The sequence below is a fragment of the Fringilla coelebs genome (assembly GCF_963513975.1).
Source record: "Fringilla coelebs genome assembly, chromosome: 9".
Classification (NCBI taxonomy): Eukaryota; Metazoa; Chordata; class Aves; order Passeriformes; family Fringillidae; genus Fringilla; species Fringilla coelebs.
This window is the reverse complement of record NC_140067.1, coordinates 4,292,492-4,313,244: the sequence shown is the minus strand read 5'-3', so window position 1 is coordinate 4,313,244 and position 20,753 is coordinate 4,292,492. Positions and strand designations below refer to the sequence as shown.

Here is a 20,753-nt window from a genome sequence, read left to right as displayed (position 1 = left end):
TCTGTGCATCTGCCTGTATTTTGGAAACACATCTAATATTTCTGTTTGCAAAACAGATTCCCATTCAGCTCGATTACAGTTCCACTACTCTCAGCTGACACATGAGGAGAGAAAATTCTCCACACAAACAAACCCTAGACTTTACGGTAAAACAGGTACCTGCTTTAGAGTACTAAAGAACCCATAAACAAGGATCAGTATGTATTGCATTTCTCTGATTTGACCTGTTTGGAAAAGTTCTTGGGCACAATGGGTTGCTTTCCAACAAAAGAAAAAAAAAAAAAGGAAAAGAAAAGGAAGTACAAATTTAAAATCAGTTAATTTTCTACTTACTGTAGGTTTGTTCATGTAACTGTCATGAATATTTGCCCCATCTATATTTATTTCTCTGGCATCCTTCCTATGCAGAGAATGGCATTTCTGTTCATTTTATTATTATTTTTCAGCTAAATTGTAGGAACTTCAAAGCAAACCCCAACATTTTAGGTCCACCAGACGCTACAGATTCTAAAAGACTTCCTAGTGGCAGACACAGGTTCATTTTTACTTAGATGGTATTTTCTGGGTTCTTACTTTTTGGGGGTTTGTTTCTTTGTTTTTAGTAAGAACTGGATAATCAGGAGCACTGGGCAAAACATCTTCTCATGCCTGTTAGTGCAATAGCAAACAAGAAGAAAGCAAAAAATATTTATTTTCTACATGGACAACCACGTAACACTGATGACCCCAGGCAGCAGAGGATTTGAGAAGTGCCTCTAAAAGGTACCAAGGGCGGTGTCAAAAGTGACAGGAGTCTCTACCTGCTGCCCAAACCCATCCTTGGAAATGTTCAAGGCCAGGTTGGATGGGACTTTGAGCAACCTGGTCTAGTGGAAAGTGTCCCTGTCCATGAAAAAGACAAGCTTTTAAGTCCCTTCCAACCCAAATCACTCCATGATTCCATGACACTCATCCTTTGTGGCTAACACCCCCCCTTGTGCAACCTGGAGCATATTTATTAACCCAGCCATCATGAGAGAATATCATTACAAAAAGGTTTTTGGTCACACAAATACTTTAAGCCAAATGCCAAATTATCCTCTTGCACTGCAAATTCCTCAGGATTTGAAACCAAGAGTAGAAATACTTCCTCATGTGGCTGGAGCACAATGTGCCAGCCTCACGCTCCAAGAGCTCCAGATCAACAGGAATGCTGCCACTGTTGGTTTTTTTTCTGGGAGAAAAAGTGCTTTTAGTGAGTAGCTGTCACCTATTTTCAAAGATAAGGACCACATACAGAGGAAGAAAGAGAAGGGAATTCTATAAAGAGTGTTGAGTTGTTCTTCATGGGAGTTTGGCGTGAGCTGATGCATTAAAAAACCTTTATATTAAAGTGCACATTTATTTTCAATTCCTTGGAAAGCATTAATAAGAACAAAAGGTCCTATCCAAGCCACAATATGTAGGTCCTTAAAAAATTCTGCATTTGTGCGGTAAAACAGATTTAAACCAGACTGGCCAACCAGCAAATTTGGATTGGGTGAATATTAACAGAAATTCAGAGCCAGCTCCAGATGAACAGGATGGAAACAGCAAATCTGGAGAGGGTGAATATAAAAAACATTACCAAGAGGAATCCAGAGCCAGCTCCAGCCAAACTTGATGGAAACAAAGCCATCATTTCCCATTGTCTACAGGAAGGGATAAAATGCAACACCCATGAAAACCCCCAAGTGTCAACACCTTTTGAGGCACTTCTGCACATCCATGTGCTTTGGAAGTCTCACAGATATGACAAGGCTGACCTAGAATGACCCAGCTTGAAGAGAGGGGATAAATTTAAAAAAATCAAGATGTGCCTGCTAACTCTGCAATGGTGAAGGCCAACAGCTTGTGTGAACAACACACTGTGGTGACTGTGAAGTTTCCAACTACAAATGGAGCGAGCAGGGCTTGCTCTGCTGGTCAGCAGGGTTTGGAACGAGCCTCTCACCACCACTCCTCTGGGCTCTGCCTTCGAGGAAGGGCTCAGGCCATTGCCCAGCCCCAGCAACACTCAACACCCCTGTCCTTTTGGGGGGAATCTAAGGGATTTCTGCCAAACTGGTGGCTGAGCAAAGCAGTTGCTCCCCTTTGTCTCTGTCACCCCACTGGCTGGGTGAACGCTAATATTTCCCCATGTAATCCCAACTCTGTTCTGCTCATACAGAATCACAGAATGATAGAAAAGATTGGGTCTGAAGGAACCTTAGAAATCACCTAGTTGCAACTCATGCACAGGGATGACCCACTAGGTCAGGTTGCTCAGGGCCCCATCCAACCAATTCATCGCCCTCTACTCATAAGGAAAATTTTGTGAGCTGTAGGTGCTGTTTTAATCCGTAAAATAGCAAGCAAAAATTCCTTATCTCAGCTTCTTGCCTCCAAACACCCCAAGAGAGAAGCCCTGGCTCCTCCTCTTTGCACAGACACCCCAAACCATAACAAGACCAGGCAGAAATATAAAACTGTAGCCAATGTAATGCAGCCAACAAAAGTGTATTATTTTTAACTCAGTAAAGACACAAACCATATGAAGCAAAATAAAGCCAGTTTACCTAGTCAACATTAAGTCTCTTAAATAAACATTCATCAAACTTCATCACTGAACTTCCTAAACATCTTCCTGAGCACCATGGCCAGGCAGTGCCACTGTAATTTAGCATGTTTTTGGGAGCAGCTGCCCCTGTGCAGGAGGCAGCAGAGCCCCTGGCCATAGCCCTGAGCCTGCCACCAGTAGCTTTTTGACCCAGTTCTGTCAATGTACCTATTGTAAATGCAAAATCCTTCTTCGGATTTGAAGCAGCAGCCACCTGCACAAATAAGGCTGGGTTATAACTCTGTAACCCAATACAAGCACTGGAAGCTTAAAAAGTTTGTATTCCAAAAAGCACTTCTGACCTCTTCCTTAAAAGTTCACTAATCACTTTTAATTCATAATTTATTTCCTCTTAATATACTTGCTTTATGTAATGCTCCCCTCTCTCCCTCCCCTTCCTCTCCTCCTTTCTTTTTTCTGGAAGTTCCCCAGGAGAAAATGGTATTACACAACTCCCTTGATTAACTGGAAATGAAGCTTTTCCCCCTCGGTAGTCGCGATTTGGTAGAGTTTCCAGGACATAAAGCACGGCCCAGAGTGCTGAAAGGCAGAGAGACGTGGGTGGAAGTGATCCAAAGGCCCTTAAAGTGATGGGGGTTGATCTTGGTGGTCCCCAGAGCAGAGCTCTGAAAGGTTTTGCCTATTTATCAATGGGTTAAAAAAGTGTAATATTACCATTCTTCTTGTTCCTGTGTATTTTGACTGCACTGAGTGGCATCCTAATGTATAGCAATACATGATATATCTGAGACTGTGCTGGTAATGTTAAAAAAATAAATAAAAACCACAGTACTAATTAAAATAGCTTTGTATTACAGGGAAAGGAGACTTTGCAGGGGAAGGAAGAGATATGCCAACTGCTGCCTTGGCCATGCTGATTAAGGAACCTCCCTGCCCACAGAAGTTTTGATGCAAAGCAGCTGGGAATGGGGTATTTTGGAGGCAAGACATCACCTGCAGTGACAGAAGTGTCCACCCTGTGCTGCACACAAGGATTTACCTACCCTGCCCATCTGCCCCTGTGAATTATTTGTGCCCCTGAAAGCCAAACAGATTTTTTTGGGGGCAGCATGGTTCTGTGCCACACACCATCTCAGACTTCAGAGTGCTTTCATCTCTCTAAGAAACTGACAATTCTGCAAATTCAGTGTAACACTGAAAACTTCATCACCGTGTTCTGCAAGCACAGGGCCAGGCAGGGTGGGCACAGCCACCTTGTCACCCCAGCCCCTTTCCCATGCACCTGGCCCATAAGAGCTGCATTTTGCAGCCAGGTGACATCCCATAACCCTGTTTCTTTAAGGGACAGGATGAACTGGGCCACATCTGAATGGCACAGGAGAGGGCCAAGGCTCTATTCACACTGACTCAAGCGACACAACATGTACCATGCCTTTTAAAACCAAAAATGGACAACTCCCAATTTCCATTTCCAGCCTCCTGCAACAATGCTGTGCCCTGCTGTCAAGGAACGTGTGAATAAATTGAGGAAAGAAGGTTAAAGAAGCCCAAGGGAATAAGAGTCCCTTTTTCTTTATTGCAGTTAATTTTGACAAAGGCTCTTCTGTTTCCTCTCCTCCCCCCTTTTTTTTTATTTGGAAGGGCTTCGTGCCAAGCTGCATTATTCCTCCTCACCATGGTACTGCCATGAAACCCGCCTGGTATGTTTGCCTGAAAATCGCAGGTTTTCATGGAAATTGTTTTTATCTCAACAACTACTCCCTTTGTCACCTCAGACATGAAAAGAGGAGGAGAAGGGCTCAGGCTCAAATCCCATCCCAGCAACAAAACATCCATGAAAAAGCACCACGACCTTCCAAACCCAGCCCCATGAAAACCTGCCCTCCCAACAGGGCAGAAACCCTCCAAAAACCCTTTTTACCACCTCACTCAGAACTCCAGTGCATGGGCAAACCCACGAGAGATGCTGTGCACAGCCTCAGTTTGAGACAACAGGGCCTGGGAACAAAAAGCATCCCATTGGTGGGATTGTTTTGAAGTATTTTTTAAGTGGAAATAGTTTCTTTTCTTGCAGCCCATCGTGGCAACCAGAGCCCTCTGGCTCCTGTCAGCAAGGCAGGAGCTCCTCAGGGGTGTCCTCTATTTCCAGCCTATTTACTGCTCTGTTGAGAAAGGAGCCTATAGATGCTCCAGTTCTCAGATTTGGGGCTTTGGAGGGACTGGGTTATTCAACAAACCAACCCTTTCTAAGCACTGTCAAAGGAGCGATTTGATGCCTTTCAGTGCTTACCATACAAAACGCTGAAAGACCAGCGGGCTTCAAAAGCCGCAGGAGCGGAGCTGGAGTTTGGCAGGAGTTCATTAGCTGCCTGTGTCCTTCTGTGTGTGGCTTGTAATTACATGCAGACCCGGTGCCAAATCCTCATCTACTGAGGGGTACCAATTAACGTGCTGCTGGATGATTCACAGGTAGCTAATGTCGAGATTTATACACCCGGCGTGCCAAATAGCCCATGCTTTTTTATTATTAATATTATTATTATTATTATTACTTTAAGTTGGCCTTTTTTCCCCTCTTTCCAAGTTATCATATAAAAACAAGGTTTTGGCAGTAAAATTGGGATTGTCCAGCCTGTTCCCAGGGCCACACACTGGTGGGCCTGATCCTGCTGACACTGTGTACCACATCTGCAGGGAAATGCACATCTCTTGGAGCATGGGCCAAGGGCTTGCAAGTTAAACCACCTACTGTGTTTTCCTTTTGTAAAAAGTAGAGGTTTTCTGCTCCAAGGAGAAAAACTATAAAATTGAGGCACCTTTTGCACTCTCTACTTGGCTTTCCTGCTTGCACCCTCTTACTCCTACAGGTAGCAAAACAATAACAGCAGAAGCTTCAAGAGCAGCTGGGGGAGCTGAGGAAGCAGGTAACTGAAAGTGATAATTTACTTTTTGAAGGGGAAATGTACACAAAACTGCATCTCCTGTAGGAAAACACAACAGTTGTTAGTTTCTCTGACAAAAGACTAAAAAAAAAAACCCACAACAAAAAAGAGCCTTTCTTCTCTTACTTGAAATCTGCATCCCTTTGCCTCTCTTACTGGAGATCTGCATCCCTTGGCAGCCAGCTGGCTCCCCATGCAGCCCTTGGCAATTAAAACCTTGGGAAGTCAAACACAACAGCATGGAAGTGAGCCTTTTGTTTTCCTGTTTTGTCATTCCTGTCTTGTGTTTGATCCCAAGATTTCTCAGGCTAGAGGGAAACCATGGGCCCAGCGGAGCATCTTGGCACTGGCTGGGCACAGGTCTCTGAGCTCACTGGTTTGCCACTGCTGATGGTTTTCCCATGGGCAGCACAGCCTCATCTCCTTCTGCTTGACTTTTTCTTTTCCAAAAAACACTGCTCCTCAGCCCTGGGGGATAACAATTCCAGGAGGGCTGCAAGTACAACCCAACGCTCGCACCGCTTTATCCTTCTCCAATAAACCTTTCACTGCGTTTGACACGATACAGGTCTCGTCCAGCCACGAAAGCTTTCCTGCTTATCAGGAGAATTTTTAATCAACCAGCAGGGAAAACATGGCCTGACATTTTATTGCTTCCTTGTGCTTTGCTTTTAGATGTTTCGGTTTCTTCTCTTGCTAATCTCTTTAGGCAGGGATCAGTGGAAAGCCTCAAGTTTTCCATGCCCAGCAGCTTCCCCTGGATCATTTGGAGTCAGGGCAGGCAGAGGAGTGTGGGGACAGTGGGGGGTTTAAGGTGGGATGGAGAAGAAGGCACCAAGCTCTGGATTCACTGCAGGTTCTGGAACAGGGTTTTGTCCTGGCCACAATTACAAAACAACAAACAACGTCTGTGGGGAAGGGTCATAAGAAGTTCAGCTTTCCTCTATTAAAACCATCTGGTGCCTATAAAAAACCCCAACTGGTTGGTTGGGGTGGTTGGTAGCACCTCCTCCCCGCTCGGCTCTTCCTGGCACCTCACGGGAACGCGGTGGCACCAGAGGTGTCACAGCGAGGGACAGGGCTGCCGTGGGAACGGGGGGCCTGGCAGACACCCCCTCCACTCTGCATCCCTCCTGCTGCAAAGAAGGTGCCCCAGCATCCACCTCATTTCACTTCTTATCTGAGCCAGAACTTCTTTACGAGGTGCCTGTCCCCTCAGGAACGCCGGCTCCTGCCAGAGTGCCCTCAGCGAGCCCCTGAGAGGGCTGAGCTTTCTGAGCAAAATAAAACATCCCTGTGAGGCCTGCGTGGGACCCTGCAAAGGGTTTCTCCAGGTCACAGCCACCAACGGGTCCCCCTCCAGCATCAACAGCGAGAGGCACCGCCAAACCTGCAGGGGATGGGAACCTTCATTAAAAAAAAAACAACAACAACAAAAAAACCCCTAAACCTCTCCTTTGTTTCCAACAGAAATAAAAGAAAGGGGGGGTGAAAAAAAAAAAAAACAAGGAAAAGAAAGGAGAGGAGAGCTTAGAGCCAGTTCCCCAGCCTGTAACACAAAACCAGGCTGTGCTGGGAAACCTTACACCACGCGGCATCCAGCTCATGTACTCCTGCTCCGCTCGCCGCCTCCCGGATGCTTCCCCAAGCCCAAACTGCCCTTGAGAGAAGCCAAGCCTCAGCCTCTGCTGAAAAGCCTCTTTGTTTGGATTCCCTTTCCAAATCAGCGTATCCCGAGATTGAACTCCCTTCCACCCCTCTGCGGGGCTCCTGAGGGCCGGGATGCCTCTGGCAGCAGGCAGCTCTGCCGGCAGGTCTGCGGGCCCCAAAGGCGCGCGGCCCGCGCGGCCCGGCACCCTCAGCACCAGGAACTCCCTCCACGGCAAAGCAGAGAAAGGCAGGGAAGGAGAAAGTGCTGCAGAATTACTTCAAAAGATCCTTTCATCATGGATTGTGAGCAGAGGAGCTGAGTTTCTCCTTAATTAAACAATAGCTTTAATCAGCCTTCAATAGCTGGCGTTACTCAGAGGGCGGTGAGGCCCCGGCACAGGGTGCCCAGGGAAGATGTGGCTGCTCCATCCCTGGAAGTGCTCCAGGCCAGGTTGGACAGGGCTTGGAGCAAGCTGGGATAGTGGGAGGTGCCCCTGCCCAGGGCAGGGGGTTGGAACAAGATGAGTTTTAAGGTCCCTTCCCACCCAAATCATTTCGCTGTGTGACACTGAGGCACAACAGTGAGCTGACTGTTTTTTCTTTTTTAAACCGGTGTAACTGAAAGGAAACCAGACAAGGCTGGTTTCTAAGGAATCAAAGAAATCAAAGAAACCCAGGCATGAGGTCTGGACCATTCACACATCACCAAGAGGGTCTGACTCCAAGCACTGCTGTGAGGTTTCATACAACCCCAAGGCCATCACTCACTGAGGCCCTCACTGAGACCACATGTCCATCACCCACTGTACACAGAAATAAAATACTCACCATACACAGAAATAAAATGCATTCCCTTGCACTGCAAGCTCTGGGCACAGCTCTGCTACATCCATACAGACAGGTAATGGGCGTCTCCTTGGGACTGGCAAACCCCCCAAATCCCACGTTCCCAGAAAAGGCAGGGATATGGCGCTTCCAGGGCAGGATCTCTGCTCCTGCACTGACCCAGCTGAGACCCACAAACAGCACCAAGGTGGTGATTTCACCCCTCAGAGAAAGCACAGCAGATCTTACAGCAAGAGCCTTAATGAGTGTATCAGCCCGACACCTTCCCCTGACACTAAAGGGAAAAACCCTCTTCTCCAAAACCAGCCTCAGGCCCAGGACTTAAAGCAATTTCATGGGGAAAGAAGATGTTTTTCACTTGCAGGCAGCTTTAATTTACTTCAGTGTTACATCTTTCCCTGTGAAAGCAAAACCCTGAGATTTAAGCAGGTGGATTTTCAGGCTGTGGACCCAATACCCACTTGTGGCAGAAAACTTCAGCAAGAACAAAAGCAAAGTACCTGTTGTTATATCCACAATCCTGGTGTATCCCAAACACTATCCCACTTGTCTGGCAATTTCAAACATGCTGCATGCCTAGATTCTGCAGTGGCTCTGAGAGTTTTACACACTGGAAAACTTTTTTATGCCCATGGTGATTTATCAAAACAGGCTTTCTCCAAAATGCTATCTGGCTTTTCATGGGTTTTACATTTCACAAAGATTCATACCAGCTCAGTGAGAAAAAAGAAATGCCACAAAACTTCTCCTTTAAGGAAAAAAAAAACCAAACCACCCAACCCTCACAGCCCAATGCTTTAGAAATGCTTCCACATGCTAATCAGCCTCCTATTCAGTTCCAGACTGAATAGGACTCCAACAATGACAAAGAAATACGCTGAACCTATCCCACATTTCATCCCCTTCACTCAAAATGTTGCTGTTACCTTGGTTTTCAGCCGCTTTGTGGGAGCTGCAGCAGAATGACAGCTGCATGCTAAAGCTGCAGGGATGGTCAAGAAACCAGGAGGGCTGGATGAAAAAATATCTGCCCCACATTTTGTGGGGAAAAAAAAAAAAAGGGATTATCTGAGGGGATAATAACTGATGCTGCAAATTTTTATGCGTTAATAAGAAAAAAAAAAAAGGCAAAAAAAGCCCCTGAGTCCTCCACGAAAAGCACAGCCTCTTGTGGTCAGGCACTAAAGGGAACTTTCTCTCAGCCTGGCAAGTGTGAGTAGGATAAAAGCCCCTCCAAGCCCTTCCCTTTGAGAATCATGCATTTTTGTAATGTATTATCAACTGGCGGATGCCTTAGTGCATCTTTTCCTCCACATCCTTAACCTGAAAAACTCCAGCTCTTATTCTGGGAAAGGACAAGCCAGCTCCTGCTGCTGAGGGTGAATCCAAGGTTGTTTCCCTTTTCCACAGAGCATGGAAGCCCCAGAACAGAGTCACCTGGGTAAGTTTTCACAGGAATTCAGGTGGGAAGCCCCAGGACAGGTGCACACATGTCCTAGGACACACTTCAGCCCAAGCCCTGGCAGTCACAGACTCCTCCACAGATGCAGCTGAGGATCTGATTTCAAGATGCTTTGGGGGGCCTGACAGAAGCACTGAAGTACTGAAGTTTGCAGCTCCAACAGGGAGTTCAGGAAGGAATCAGAGGTGCCTCAGCAGCTCTGAAAGCCCCACTGGGCACCTGGGTGCCTCTGTACTGGAAACACTGCCTTCAAAGTGTGCCCTCGCCGGGCTCCAGCGCCTGCCCACGCGCCGAGGTGATGCTGCTCCTTCTGCTCCCTGGCTCCCCAGATTAGAAACTCCCAGAGGCACAAACCTCCCGTGACGTGCCCGGGCAGGACCAAGGGCAGCACAGCCTGGCACAGGGATCCTCGGGCCAGCGCTTGAATTCAGGGAGAAGCAGCTCCCCAAAAAGCGAGGGCCATCTGATCAGCGATCAAAGCGGCGCTCCAGAAACCTGCTAACACCAAACTGATTCACAGCTATCAACTTCAAAGGAGTTTTGCTGCCTGCCATCAGCTCGCCAGCCATCCAAAATTACTCCCTGAGCATCACTCAGAACACAAATGCACCCAGTGGTTACTGACCAGACCTGCTTATCAGCATTTCACCACGCTGTGTGCGACTTTCCCTTCGGAAAAACAGCACTTTAAAGGGTGGTGGGACTTGCAGGAAAGCCTTGGAAGCCCTCAAAATGCTTGGGATGTGGGACTGGTTGTCACAGCTGCTGTGCTGCTGCAAAGACCAGAGCAAAGACCTCGCTGTCAGCTGGCTGGGAATGATAACCAGGGCTGGGCTGGCTGCTTCCTCCGGGCTTAAAGGAAAGCCCATCACACCACCCCCCAAAAAAGTCATAAATAACCTGCTGAGTGTCAAAGAGACAGGAAGCCCAGAGCCCATTTGGCACACTGGCTTTCAACTGGGCACTGGGAGGATGTGATGAGGTCTCAGCTCAGCTTCATATTAATGCTCAATTAACAGAAATGTAATTAATATCTATGTGCAATGCTTGCATGGTCAGACACAGGGGTACTGCTGGCTAGCCAAAAATGGCAGTCATTTTTTTATGATTTTACAGGTGAAAGCAGCTAATTTCTTCTTTTGTGCAGCACCAGACTGACACTGCTGGGAGGCAGAAGCTCTCTGAAGGAGTATCATTTCTTTCAGCAGGGATGGCTGCTCAAAACATCTCACCAGTAACTTTCACTTCTCTTTAAAGCCATGGAAGAAGAACCATGCTGTTCTCCAGCATCCAGGAAAGATGATGAGGCTCCAAGAGGTGCAGTCTGACACCGGCAAGCTCCTGAAGGGGCGAAGGACAGCTCGGTCCCACAGGCACCTTTGGTGTTCAGGGCAATCTGTGGGTGAACCCAGCAATGCCAACTGCTCCAGCCTCAATTTGCTGTGTTTTCCAAGCAACACAGGCTATGTCCACTGGTGTGTTTTACCAGAAAAGCTGGAGGCACCTCCCAAGCTCCCCAGTGCTATGAAAAATACACTTCCCCACCTTTCTGGGCAAGGGATGCCGAACTATGGGAAAGCAGTAGAGGATTATGAGCAGTCTTCATGGAGTCAGTGTCACCAGCAGTGTCAGACCAGCTGCAGCTCCATCTGGGCTCTGGCAGCAGCCCCAGCCTGGCCCTGAAGGAGGGCACCACATGCTCAGAGAAGACAAGGTCATGCATGGATGCAGTCCTGTTCCAGGGCTGGAACAGGAACACACAGCACAAAGAGCACAGGCATTTGCAGAGCATCACAAGCTCTGGAGTTAAATTACATCTTCTGCGTACAACTTGACTTGATGCAGAGTCTGTTTCCAACCCTCTGTCTCCAAAACATCCAGCACATGTGAAAAACAAGCCCACTTACGTGACTGACTCCAAAGGATGGAGTTCCATAGGAATTTCTGGTACTTCCAAACCTGCCACGACAAAGCTGATGTTCAAACTCATTCATGCATTCTCTTGGTAACAAACTTATGCTGAAGGCTTGCTTTCAAGCTGTTTGCATCAAAAGCCAAAGAAGGACACTTCAAATTCCCTGGTTTTCGTGGCATTCTGCTTCCTCAGGTCGAACTGGAGGAGCAACTTCTGCTGATCACGATCCCACTGTTGCAACTGAGCCCTTGCGTGCAGCTAAGAGGCAAGAAGGGATTCTCCAATTTCCCAACAGCTGCTCCAACACATCCCTGGCCACAGACACCTGATCCACACGAAGGAACTTTCCACCTGCTCTAAAATTGTGGAGGTAGTGCCCCTCCAAGGTGGATGTCATGGGAGAGAGTGAAACGGAGATGGGGTGGCTTTGAAAGGGATGCAAATGCTCTTCTGGGAAAGGGGGCCACTGATCCATGAGAAGATGTGACACACAGGGCACCCTCCTCCCAGCTTTTGGCAAAACCCACCCACCCAGCTGAGGTATCTGGAAAGGCAGATGGAAGGCTGGCCACAGGCTGGGCCTCAAGACACGCTGGCAAGGGGGGAAACACAGAAGAGCGTTTAGAAAACTGACTTCAGACTTTTATAATTACAGGATAAGCGCTGGATTACTTTAATTCACCTCTTTCATTGAGGTTTTATCATTCTCATTTCTGAGCCTTTTTGTTTGTTTGTTTAAAAGATGAAACCTGACCTATCGGAAGAGCCAAACAAGGCCCTAAGACACAACAAAAGGGAAGAAAATGTAACAAAAAAAAAAAAAAAGTATATATATATATGTATGATAGCACTCATACAAAACCCCAGCTGGCAGGGGGGAAAGCCACATCCTGGGAGGGGGTTTCCCTGCTTCCTTCCCCTGCTGGGACACAGCCCCTTGGGATGCCAGGGAAGCTGCTGTTCCCAGATCTGGCTGTGTGAATGCTGGGAGAGGAGGGTTTGAAGGCTGCTGCCTTTCCCCACGCTGCCTTCAACAGGCAGGCCCTTGTTCCAGGCACAGGCAGGCCGGGAGACCACAAGGGTCCCTTCTGGATTACTATGGATGAAGTGGGAGCATTGTATGAAGGGAACGGGGAGGATGGAGCCTGCTCAGCCAGAGCAGAGCTGGGCCTTTGCCTCCCCCTCTTTGAAGGCATTTCAGGCAGAGATGGGGCCACACAAACACCCTGCCTATCTCAGATGCTGAAGAGGGGCCCTGGTTTGCCAGAGGTTCCCCAGCTGTGGTATGCAAACCATTTTTGGGTGGTACACGGAGCACACGCATCTGGAGAAGACACCACAGCCTGTATCCAGACAAACAGAGTCAGACCAAAGCAGCCTAGGAAAGGCATGCATATTAAATGGAGATTTGAAGGGTATAAAAATAATCTGTTTGATCTGGGAGTGATGTTTATATTATTTTCCATGCTCACTACAAACAGACAATTAAAAAAATGTCATCTGCTGTAATTGTGATTCCCATTCCCATCTCCTGCCTGTCTCAGCAGCAGGTACACAGGATTCAAAGCACTCCTGGCCATGAAGCAGTTGCACGTAATTCTGCTTTTCCTGGAGACACATCTTCAGGCTGGCCAAGTTCCACCAACTCAGGAAAGCCAACAGATTTATACCCCTAAGGACTCAGTCTGCCATAGGTACAGCATTTCCTTGCTCTGCAATTAACACCTCAAGTATAATTGTCACTAATAATCTCTTTTTGATAGGTCGGTTCTCTTTTTTTTCGTTTGTTTGTTTGTTTGTTTTCACAAAGCAAATGCAGAAAAAGTGGATTTCAAACAACTCCAAAATATTTCTCTCGCCTTTACTTCCAGTCATCTTTGGCTCCTTTGGTCTTTCAAGGGAGGCACAACAGATGGGTATCACACTTTAGATGCTGACTGCTGGTTCAATAAGAAGCTTTTCCAGGCTCAAAAAAAAAAGCTCCTTTAACTCCCAAGTTCTGGCAGAATCCAACTGCACAACAACCTCATGCTGAGGTGCCACTTCCGCCAACCTGCCTTTACCAGAGCACCTCCAGAGCAGCCACCCCTGGCCAGGAGCTCGCTGCCACCAGGAGATCCCACAGGTTGTGGAGAGATACATAAACATTAACGACCAAACCCCACCTAGGGATGCTCAAAACACGATGACAACTCTCCACCCACACAGCTTCTCCCGTGTGGTGTGGGCTCAGCAAGGAGGACACACAGCCTGGAGAAGGCATCACCGAGGGGTTGGGACTGTCCAGCTGGTTTGGGTCTTGCTGTCCCTTGCTGGAAACAAGAAATGGTTGGCTCAGGGTCTTCTTCAGGTGCACAGAAAGACGTCACCCATGCGACAAGTGAGGGCCGCGCAGTGGGGCAGTCCTAAAAATAAAAACAACAGCCCCAACCCAAACAAAGTAAAGTTGCTTAGCTCAACACATCCAGCTTTGCACCATCCAAATAACTAACCTCACCCCTCATCTCCAATTCCTCCCACTCCTTACACTTCAATGACAATCCCAGGCCTGTTTGCACCAATTTTTGTGATGAAGCGACGGGGCCCCTGGCAGAGCTGAAATCCTTTTTGCTTCTGAGAGCTGGAGGACTACACAATTTTCTACACAGAAGAGGGAAGTCAAGAGTAATCTAAACTGTTAGCCCAAATTATAAGATTATATACCCACTTACATAAACATGTCAAGGTCCAGCTAACATAAACATTTACTTTCAAAGTTCATTTTAGCATCAAGCTCACTACAGGAGATGCCAAATTTGTGAGAAAGCTGCAGAGATATTAAGGTTATAAGAGGTCTATCCATCTGTTGCTTCAAAAAACCTTCCCAAGGCAGTAAAACTTGTGTTGCACAGATTAACTGGGATTGACAGAAGAGAGAAAATTAAATTAGAGGCAGAAAAGAAGAAGGGCAGTAAATTATGTGCCGTTTACATCCCACCAGCCTGAAACATATGCTCCCATAAAGCCAATTTCCACAAGCCTCAGAAGCAGGTATGCCAGATGAAATCCTTCTGTTTTATGGCACAAGCAGGACTTTTTGGAAGCTGTTTTACCTGCACAAGCTGCACAAATACAAGCTACTGAAGACCCTCATCTGCCCTGTCACCCTTGCTGACACAGCCTTCCCCTCTTCCGAGATTAAACGCTTGACTTAGCACCCATCAGCAGAGCACAGGTGGCTGCTCAGAGCTTGCTGAACACCAGGAGCCCCTGCCAAGGGAAAACAGCAGGTCTGAGAGGAGTAAATTTAACCCTAGACGCTACATCTGTGCGGACAGGCTCCAAAACATCTCATCTCAAGGGTCAGGGCAGGAGGCTTTTCCTCACCTGGCCATGTCTCCTGCATCAGGAGGAGGTTTGGCAGCTGTTGCAGGATAGCAAAACCTCATGGCACTTTTTCAGGGAAAGTTGTCCCCTGAGATCTGTCCCAGCCAGGGTCACCCCAGTTCCCCCAGATAACAATTCCAAGCTCCAGGTAAGAGGGGCAGGAAACTCCTGGCAGAGGGATGGGCTGCGGATGATCAGATGAAGGTGGAGTGAGGTCCACCCATCAAGCCTCTCGTTTTGCTGCTCGGAGAGTTCCCCACTGCTCTACAAAGTAAAGACACCAACCAGCTCAGCAGGGGGAACTTCAGACCTGCCCAGACCCTCTCAATCACATTTGCAGATGTTTTGCAGTGATCAGGAGACAGGGACAGGGCAGCGGGGACTCTTCCACACCACCAAGCTCGCCTGTGGCCCTAACAATTTCAGGAAGCATCTTCCAATCCTCTAAACAGAGCCCTCCCAAGAGGAGGAAGCAGATGGAGAAAGTTATTTTCCCCCCTTGCATGACCTGCTTTAATAAATGCACACTCAGTTCTTTTCTGCCTTTTTTTACTGAGTTAAGCACGGGCACGGAATTTCTGGGAAGTTCTCAGTGTCGGCGATCAAACCTCTTGTTCATGCAAGAGCCCAGGGATTTATGAGTGCCAAGTGCACTCATTAGAGGAGTGGGCTGGTCATTCAGGAACATCCAGCTCCCTGCCAACTCAACTCAAGTTGGAAATGCAGAAAAAATTGAGAGTTTGGTGCAGTAGATCTTCATCCAACCCACTCCACCAGTCACTGGCTGCTGTGACTCTGCTCCCCAAGAAAAAAAAGATACAAATCTTCCTCTTATGCATTTGCTATCAAGATAACCATTGTACTGCTCAAGGATGAAAGACAAAAGTGGATCTTTCTAACTACTCTCACCAAATTAAAGCTGAAGGAAGCTCCTGATAGCTCCGCTTTACTAATTCAGACTTTCTTAGATGTTTATGGTAATTGTCTTCTAGGTAATTTGTTTAAATTTGTGTGTAAACAAAGGGTTTGCACACATCTACAGCCTCACACAGAGTGTGTCACTTCTGAAAAGCATTCCAGCCATAGTTCCCTCTTTTCATTTTCCCCTCAGAGAAAACCAATTCAAGGCCGAATTATGGCATTACCTGCAGCAGGAGCCAGTGCAGCGTCACAGGCCTCTGCAAATCAAATGGCCAGTTTTAATATTTCCTAAAGTGGTCCTCAAATGAGAAAAAGCCTTCTGTTTCCCTGCTTCTCTGAATGTCTTTGGGCAGCTGCTCAAGAGGCGTAACTCACTTTGACTGCACTGGAGGCCACTGGCCGTGTGCCCACATGCACCAGCATTAGAGCTGCTGGTCCCTCCACCTCAGAAGAAGTCATTTCACCCAATTCTGCTCCTTTTTATCTTACCTAGAACTTTTTTTCTCCCTCTGTATATGTAAATATCCATCAACTTGTACTTGTCCACCTTTCTCTTCCAGGAAGGATTCAGCTAAGGCACCTTTTTTCCACTTTCCAAGTGGTCTTTTGGGGATTTTTAAAACAAAAAAAAAATGGGAATCAACTACTAGCAAACCATAAGCTCATAGTCTCCTCTAGCAAAAGGCAGAGGACAGAGCAAGCCAAGCCTCTTGTGAGTGGGGCAGCTTTGACAGCAGCTCATGCCCAGTCATCCACTGGCAGGTCCATACTCCTGGTCCTGGTCTGGGTCTATTTGCAGAGCCCATCCCCAAACACACATCATGGGCTCTCCATCCCCAAACACACATCACGGGCTCTCCATCCCATAATCACCTCCCTCACCATGTCCCACCCATGCCCTTCACCTGCCAGTGATCAGTCCGATCTAAACTTTCTGTCGTATTCATGCTCCTGCATTTAAATGCTCCTCACCTTAAAAAAAACCCCAACAACAAAACAGCAATGAAGAACCCCAACAAAAACCCCTAAACAAGCCAACTCTGGTGTTTACTTCCTCATTTCCACCTGTAGCAACCTGAAACAAAGCAGCAATCACAGCTTTGCTGTATCACATCATTCCCTGCTAACAATACTTTCCAGTGATGCTTGATAAGTCCTGTTTACCCAAACTAGCACAAGTAGAATAACACATGTCAACCAACTGCTTTTTCATTTAGGACCCTTAGCCCAGAGAAGGGGAAGCAAAACCCTTTCCACATTCAAATAGCACCTACTCATGCCAGGAACGCCTCAAGTTAAGAAAACTTGGGTAAATAAAAGTTTAAAAGTTCTGACTCCTAGGAGCTGTTTTACTAGGAATTCGACTTTCTGCTTAAATAAGTGAGCTAAGTCCAACTAGTTATGTTCCTACTTATATTAGTTTCATATATGGGATAGCAAGTATTTTTATTTTTTCCAGATCCGAGAAGATGAAGCTTTCTGCACTGGCCCCTATTCTTGTGGGAATATAAAGAGAAAACCATGCCTCTCCTCCTAATGTATTAGTGCCCCCTAATATACACCAGATGATCAATAAACTGCATAAAAATTAAATCAAACTGACAGTCTTTAAAAAATGGCCTCTAAGCAGAAACAATTGTTTTAAAGACTGTGGTGTCTGGAGTATTAAACTCACGTGCTGTTGTGTTATTAATCTCTTTGTTGGAAGCCGGTTGATTTCCCCTGCCCGTGTCTGTCAATTAAACATTCAGCATCGCAGCCACAATGGAAGGGTTGATGTTTTGGAATGCAAAAAGTTTTTTTGAGACGCGCTGTTGACAGTTCCCTTCCACGCCACAGCATCTCCAAAAAGCCATCGCATCTCCAAAAAACCGAGCGGGCAGGCAAACCCAAACCTCTGCCAGGAGCTGCGAGAGCGCTCCGGAATGAGTTTAGCGAGACGGGAGAAAGAGAGGAGCGCTGGTAAAGCCGCCAGCAGAGCGACACGGCAGCCGGAGCGGCGAGAGTTGCTGTTTTCCATTATTAACCAAAACACGAGCCGGGCTGAGCGTAGAGCGCTGCCTCCACCTGGAGCTGGCCCCGGCGCCGCCGAGGTGCCGCCGAGGCAGCGCCGGGAGCGGGGCCCGCGCCGGGGGCAGCCCCGGGGCGCATCCCCGAGCCCACAGTGCCCCCTGCGCACCGGCCGGGCCGCTCCCCACCGCCGGCAGCGGGGCCGGCGAGGCACGAATAGCAGCGAATCACCCGCAATGAGTGCGCCGGGGTGCGGGGCTGCCGCGCCCGGCTCTCCCCGCGGGGACCCCCGGCCGCCCCCCGCGCTCCCCGGCCCGGCGCGGCCGCTCCCCGGCTCCCCCGCTCGCCGCCCGGCCCGGCTCTCCCGGCGGCCCCGCTCCGCGCTTTTGTTTGGGAAGCGGCGCGGCCGGGGCACGGCCGAGCTCTGCCCGCCCGCCGCCGAACTTTCCCAAAAGTTTTTCCCGGGGAGCGGAGGGGGTGCGGGAGCGGGGAGAGGGTGCGCGGAGCCCGCGGTGCTCACCCATGACGAGGCAGAGGCAGTCGAGGCAGATGAGCAGGGCTTTCTTGCTGCTGCTCTTGGCCGGGTTGTTGTTGAGCGCCGGGCTGCCCCCATTCTTGCTCTCCGGCGGGATCGCCTTGTCGTACTTGTAGCTCTGCATTATCGGGGGCGAGCGCCCGGGACGAGCCGTGCCGAGCCGAGCCGGGCCGTGCCGGGCCGCAGGGAGCCGCTCGGAGCCGAGCCGAGCCGAGCCGCGCCGCCGCCGGGCTCGCACGCCGTGCGCCGGGGAGGTGCTGCCCGCGCCGCCGGAGCCGCTCCCGGCCTCTCCGGTGGGGCACGGGAGGCGAGAGAGGCAGGCGGGTCTTCCCAAGGAGAGAGGAGGGGAAAAAAAAAATCAAAGTAGCAAAACAAAAACCAAAACAAGCCCAAAAAAAACCCCAGTCACCGGGAAAGCAGCGAAGGGGCAGCGAGTGAGAGGTTTGCGGGTTGTCCCAAAGGCGGTGGAAAAGTCCTGGAGGAAAAGCCGGGGGGAAGGATTTAAAAAAAAAAAGTGTGTGTGTGTATATATATATATATATATATATATATAGTTATCTATATATGTGTGTTTGTGTGTATGTATGAAGGTCTCAGTCCGGGAGAAGGTGCGGGGCGATGCTGCCCCGGGGGCAGGTGGGCTCCGCGCTGGGCTCCGCTGCGCTGCGCTGGGGGCTCCCGCCGAGCCCGCCCCGGCCGCTCTGGGAGCCACCGCTCGGTTCTGCACTTTTATTTGAGAGGCGCTTTCCAGCCCTCAGGAAAAAAAAAAAAAAAAAAAAAAAAAAAAAAAAAAAAAGAGAAGAAGAAGAGGGGGAAGAAAAAAAAAAAAATCAGTCACTGCTCGGATGGGATATCCAAGTAAGCACAGCCCCTTTCCTGCATCTGACATTTTACATAGATAATTAAGTCCACATTTTTTTCCTGAGGGAAGTTTAAAAAAAAAGAAAAAGTTAGGAGCGAAGTTTTCTCTCGCAGACCAGAAGAAGGGTGCCTCTAGCGTTCGTTCGTACAGGAGTGCAGTGCGGAAAGGAAAACAACCAGCCGATCCAAGGCTGGAGGACTCCCGAAAGCTGGGAACGGTGCAAGGGGCAGAAAACTAACAACAAGTAACTTTATAAAGATTTTTCTCATGTTTTTTTTCTCCCTGCCCTCCAGCTCTGTTCCGTGTGCTGAGGCAGGGGAGGGGACATGATGTGTGTGGTACCCACAAACCCTGGCAGCGGGGCGATCCTGGGCTGAATTTTGGCTGTGCCACCCTGCCAGGTGCCACCGCCGGAGCGTGGCAGCTTTGCCCTCCCGCAGCAGCACCTTCATCAAATGAGCGGAACGAGAGACTTGGGTGAGGGATTGTTGTGTTGGTTAATCGCTCGTTTGGTCTAATTAAAAATCATCAAGGAAGTAAAGGAAAGGTTTCCCAGGAACCCGAGCTGGCAGGAGGGCAATGCTGTGCTCGGAGCAGGGGTGCAGGAGGTGGGGAGAGAGCTGTTACCCAGGAACTGCTCAGGACGGTGTTTAACCACGTCTCCCCTTCGTTTTGGGTCGTGCATCTGACCTCAGCCTCTCACCTGTGTGCCGGTGCATATCCTGCTGCATCCCTGGTGTTTCCCGAGCAGGGAGAGGCCCCAGCAAGGCCATCCTTCCCTGCTGCTCCTCGCGGGGCTGCAGACTGCAGCCCCAGCCGGGGCAAGGGCAGGTTTTCCAGGAATCTGCTTAGACACATGCACGGGCATACTGAGGCCAGCCTGGGAGGGAGGAAGAAAGCAAAGTGGCTGTTTTCAAATTTTACTTTTATATGTGTGGTGTAAAAAGAAGGAGGAAAACAGACCTTGGACGTCCCCCTAGTTCTTTCATTAAGCCTCAGTGGTGCCTCACTGATGTGAAATCAGGTGCCACCTCCCACCTTGCTGTTGAGGGGACTCTTTTGCCTATTATCACCCCATGGCACTGAATACAAAAGCATCACTTTTGGCCCAAAATGGTGCCAATCACCCAGCCAGGGGACCAAACTGGCTGTGAAGGACACATCTCAAGGTCTCTCTGTCTTTCCCCTGAGCGTGGCAGAGGTGTGGGTGCCTAATTTAGGCTCCTTGGATGCCTGGAGCAAGTGGAAAGAATCTCCACGTGGGAATTCTCCCCCAGCTGTGGGCACGCTGCCCAGCCCAGCTCATGTCCACTGTGGGGCCAAGCATCCACCTTCCCCTCACCCTTCAGAGCCTGGCCCTGCCTAGAGGAGCCCACAGATTCCAGCAGCTGCCCCCATCCTCCCCACATCCCCAAATCTGCTGATTCCCTGGGTTAAATTCCATTTTGTGTTCAAAGCGAGGAGAAAAAAAACCCAACCAAACAAAAATTGAGACTTATCATTGTAACAGCAAATAAAAAAATTTTTAAAAAAGGCTTTCTTGTACTTTCAGGGAAACTGAAATTATGGTTTTGTATTTGCATTTACAAGACCCCTCAGGCTACTTATGTTTGCATTTTCATAACAAAAAGATTGTGAAGTTAATTGATGCAAGCCAGGACACACA

The 20,753-nt window shown here is 48.7% G+C and overlaps 1 protein-coding gene across 1 annotated transcript in view; it reads right to left on the bottom strand.

Moving 5' to 3' along the window:
* The window catches only part of PLPP3 (phospholipid phosphatase 3), a 43,210-nt gene extending 24,124 nt beyond the window's left edge, over nucleotides 1-19,086 (bottom strand). The window contains exon 1 of the mRNA XM_084211874.1: nucleotides 18,211-19,086. Coding sequence (XP_084068000.1) covers nucleotides 18,211-18,349 — 139 coding nt within the window. The 5' untranslated portion in view covers nucleotides 18,350-19,086. The remainder of the gene's footprint in view (nucleotides 1-18,210) is intronic.
* Between the last annotated feature and the right edge of the window lie 1,667 nt (nucleotides 19,087-20,753).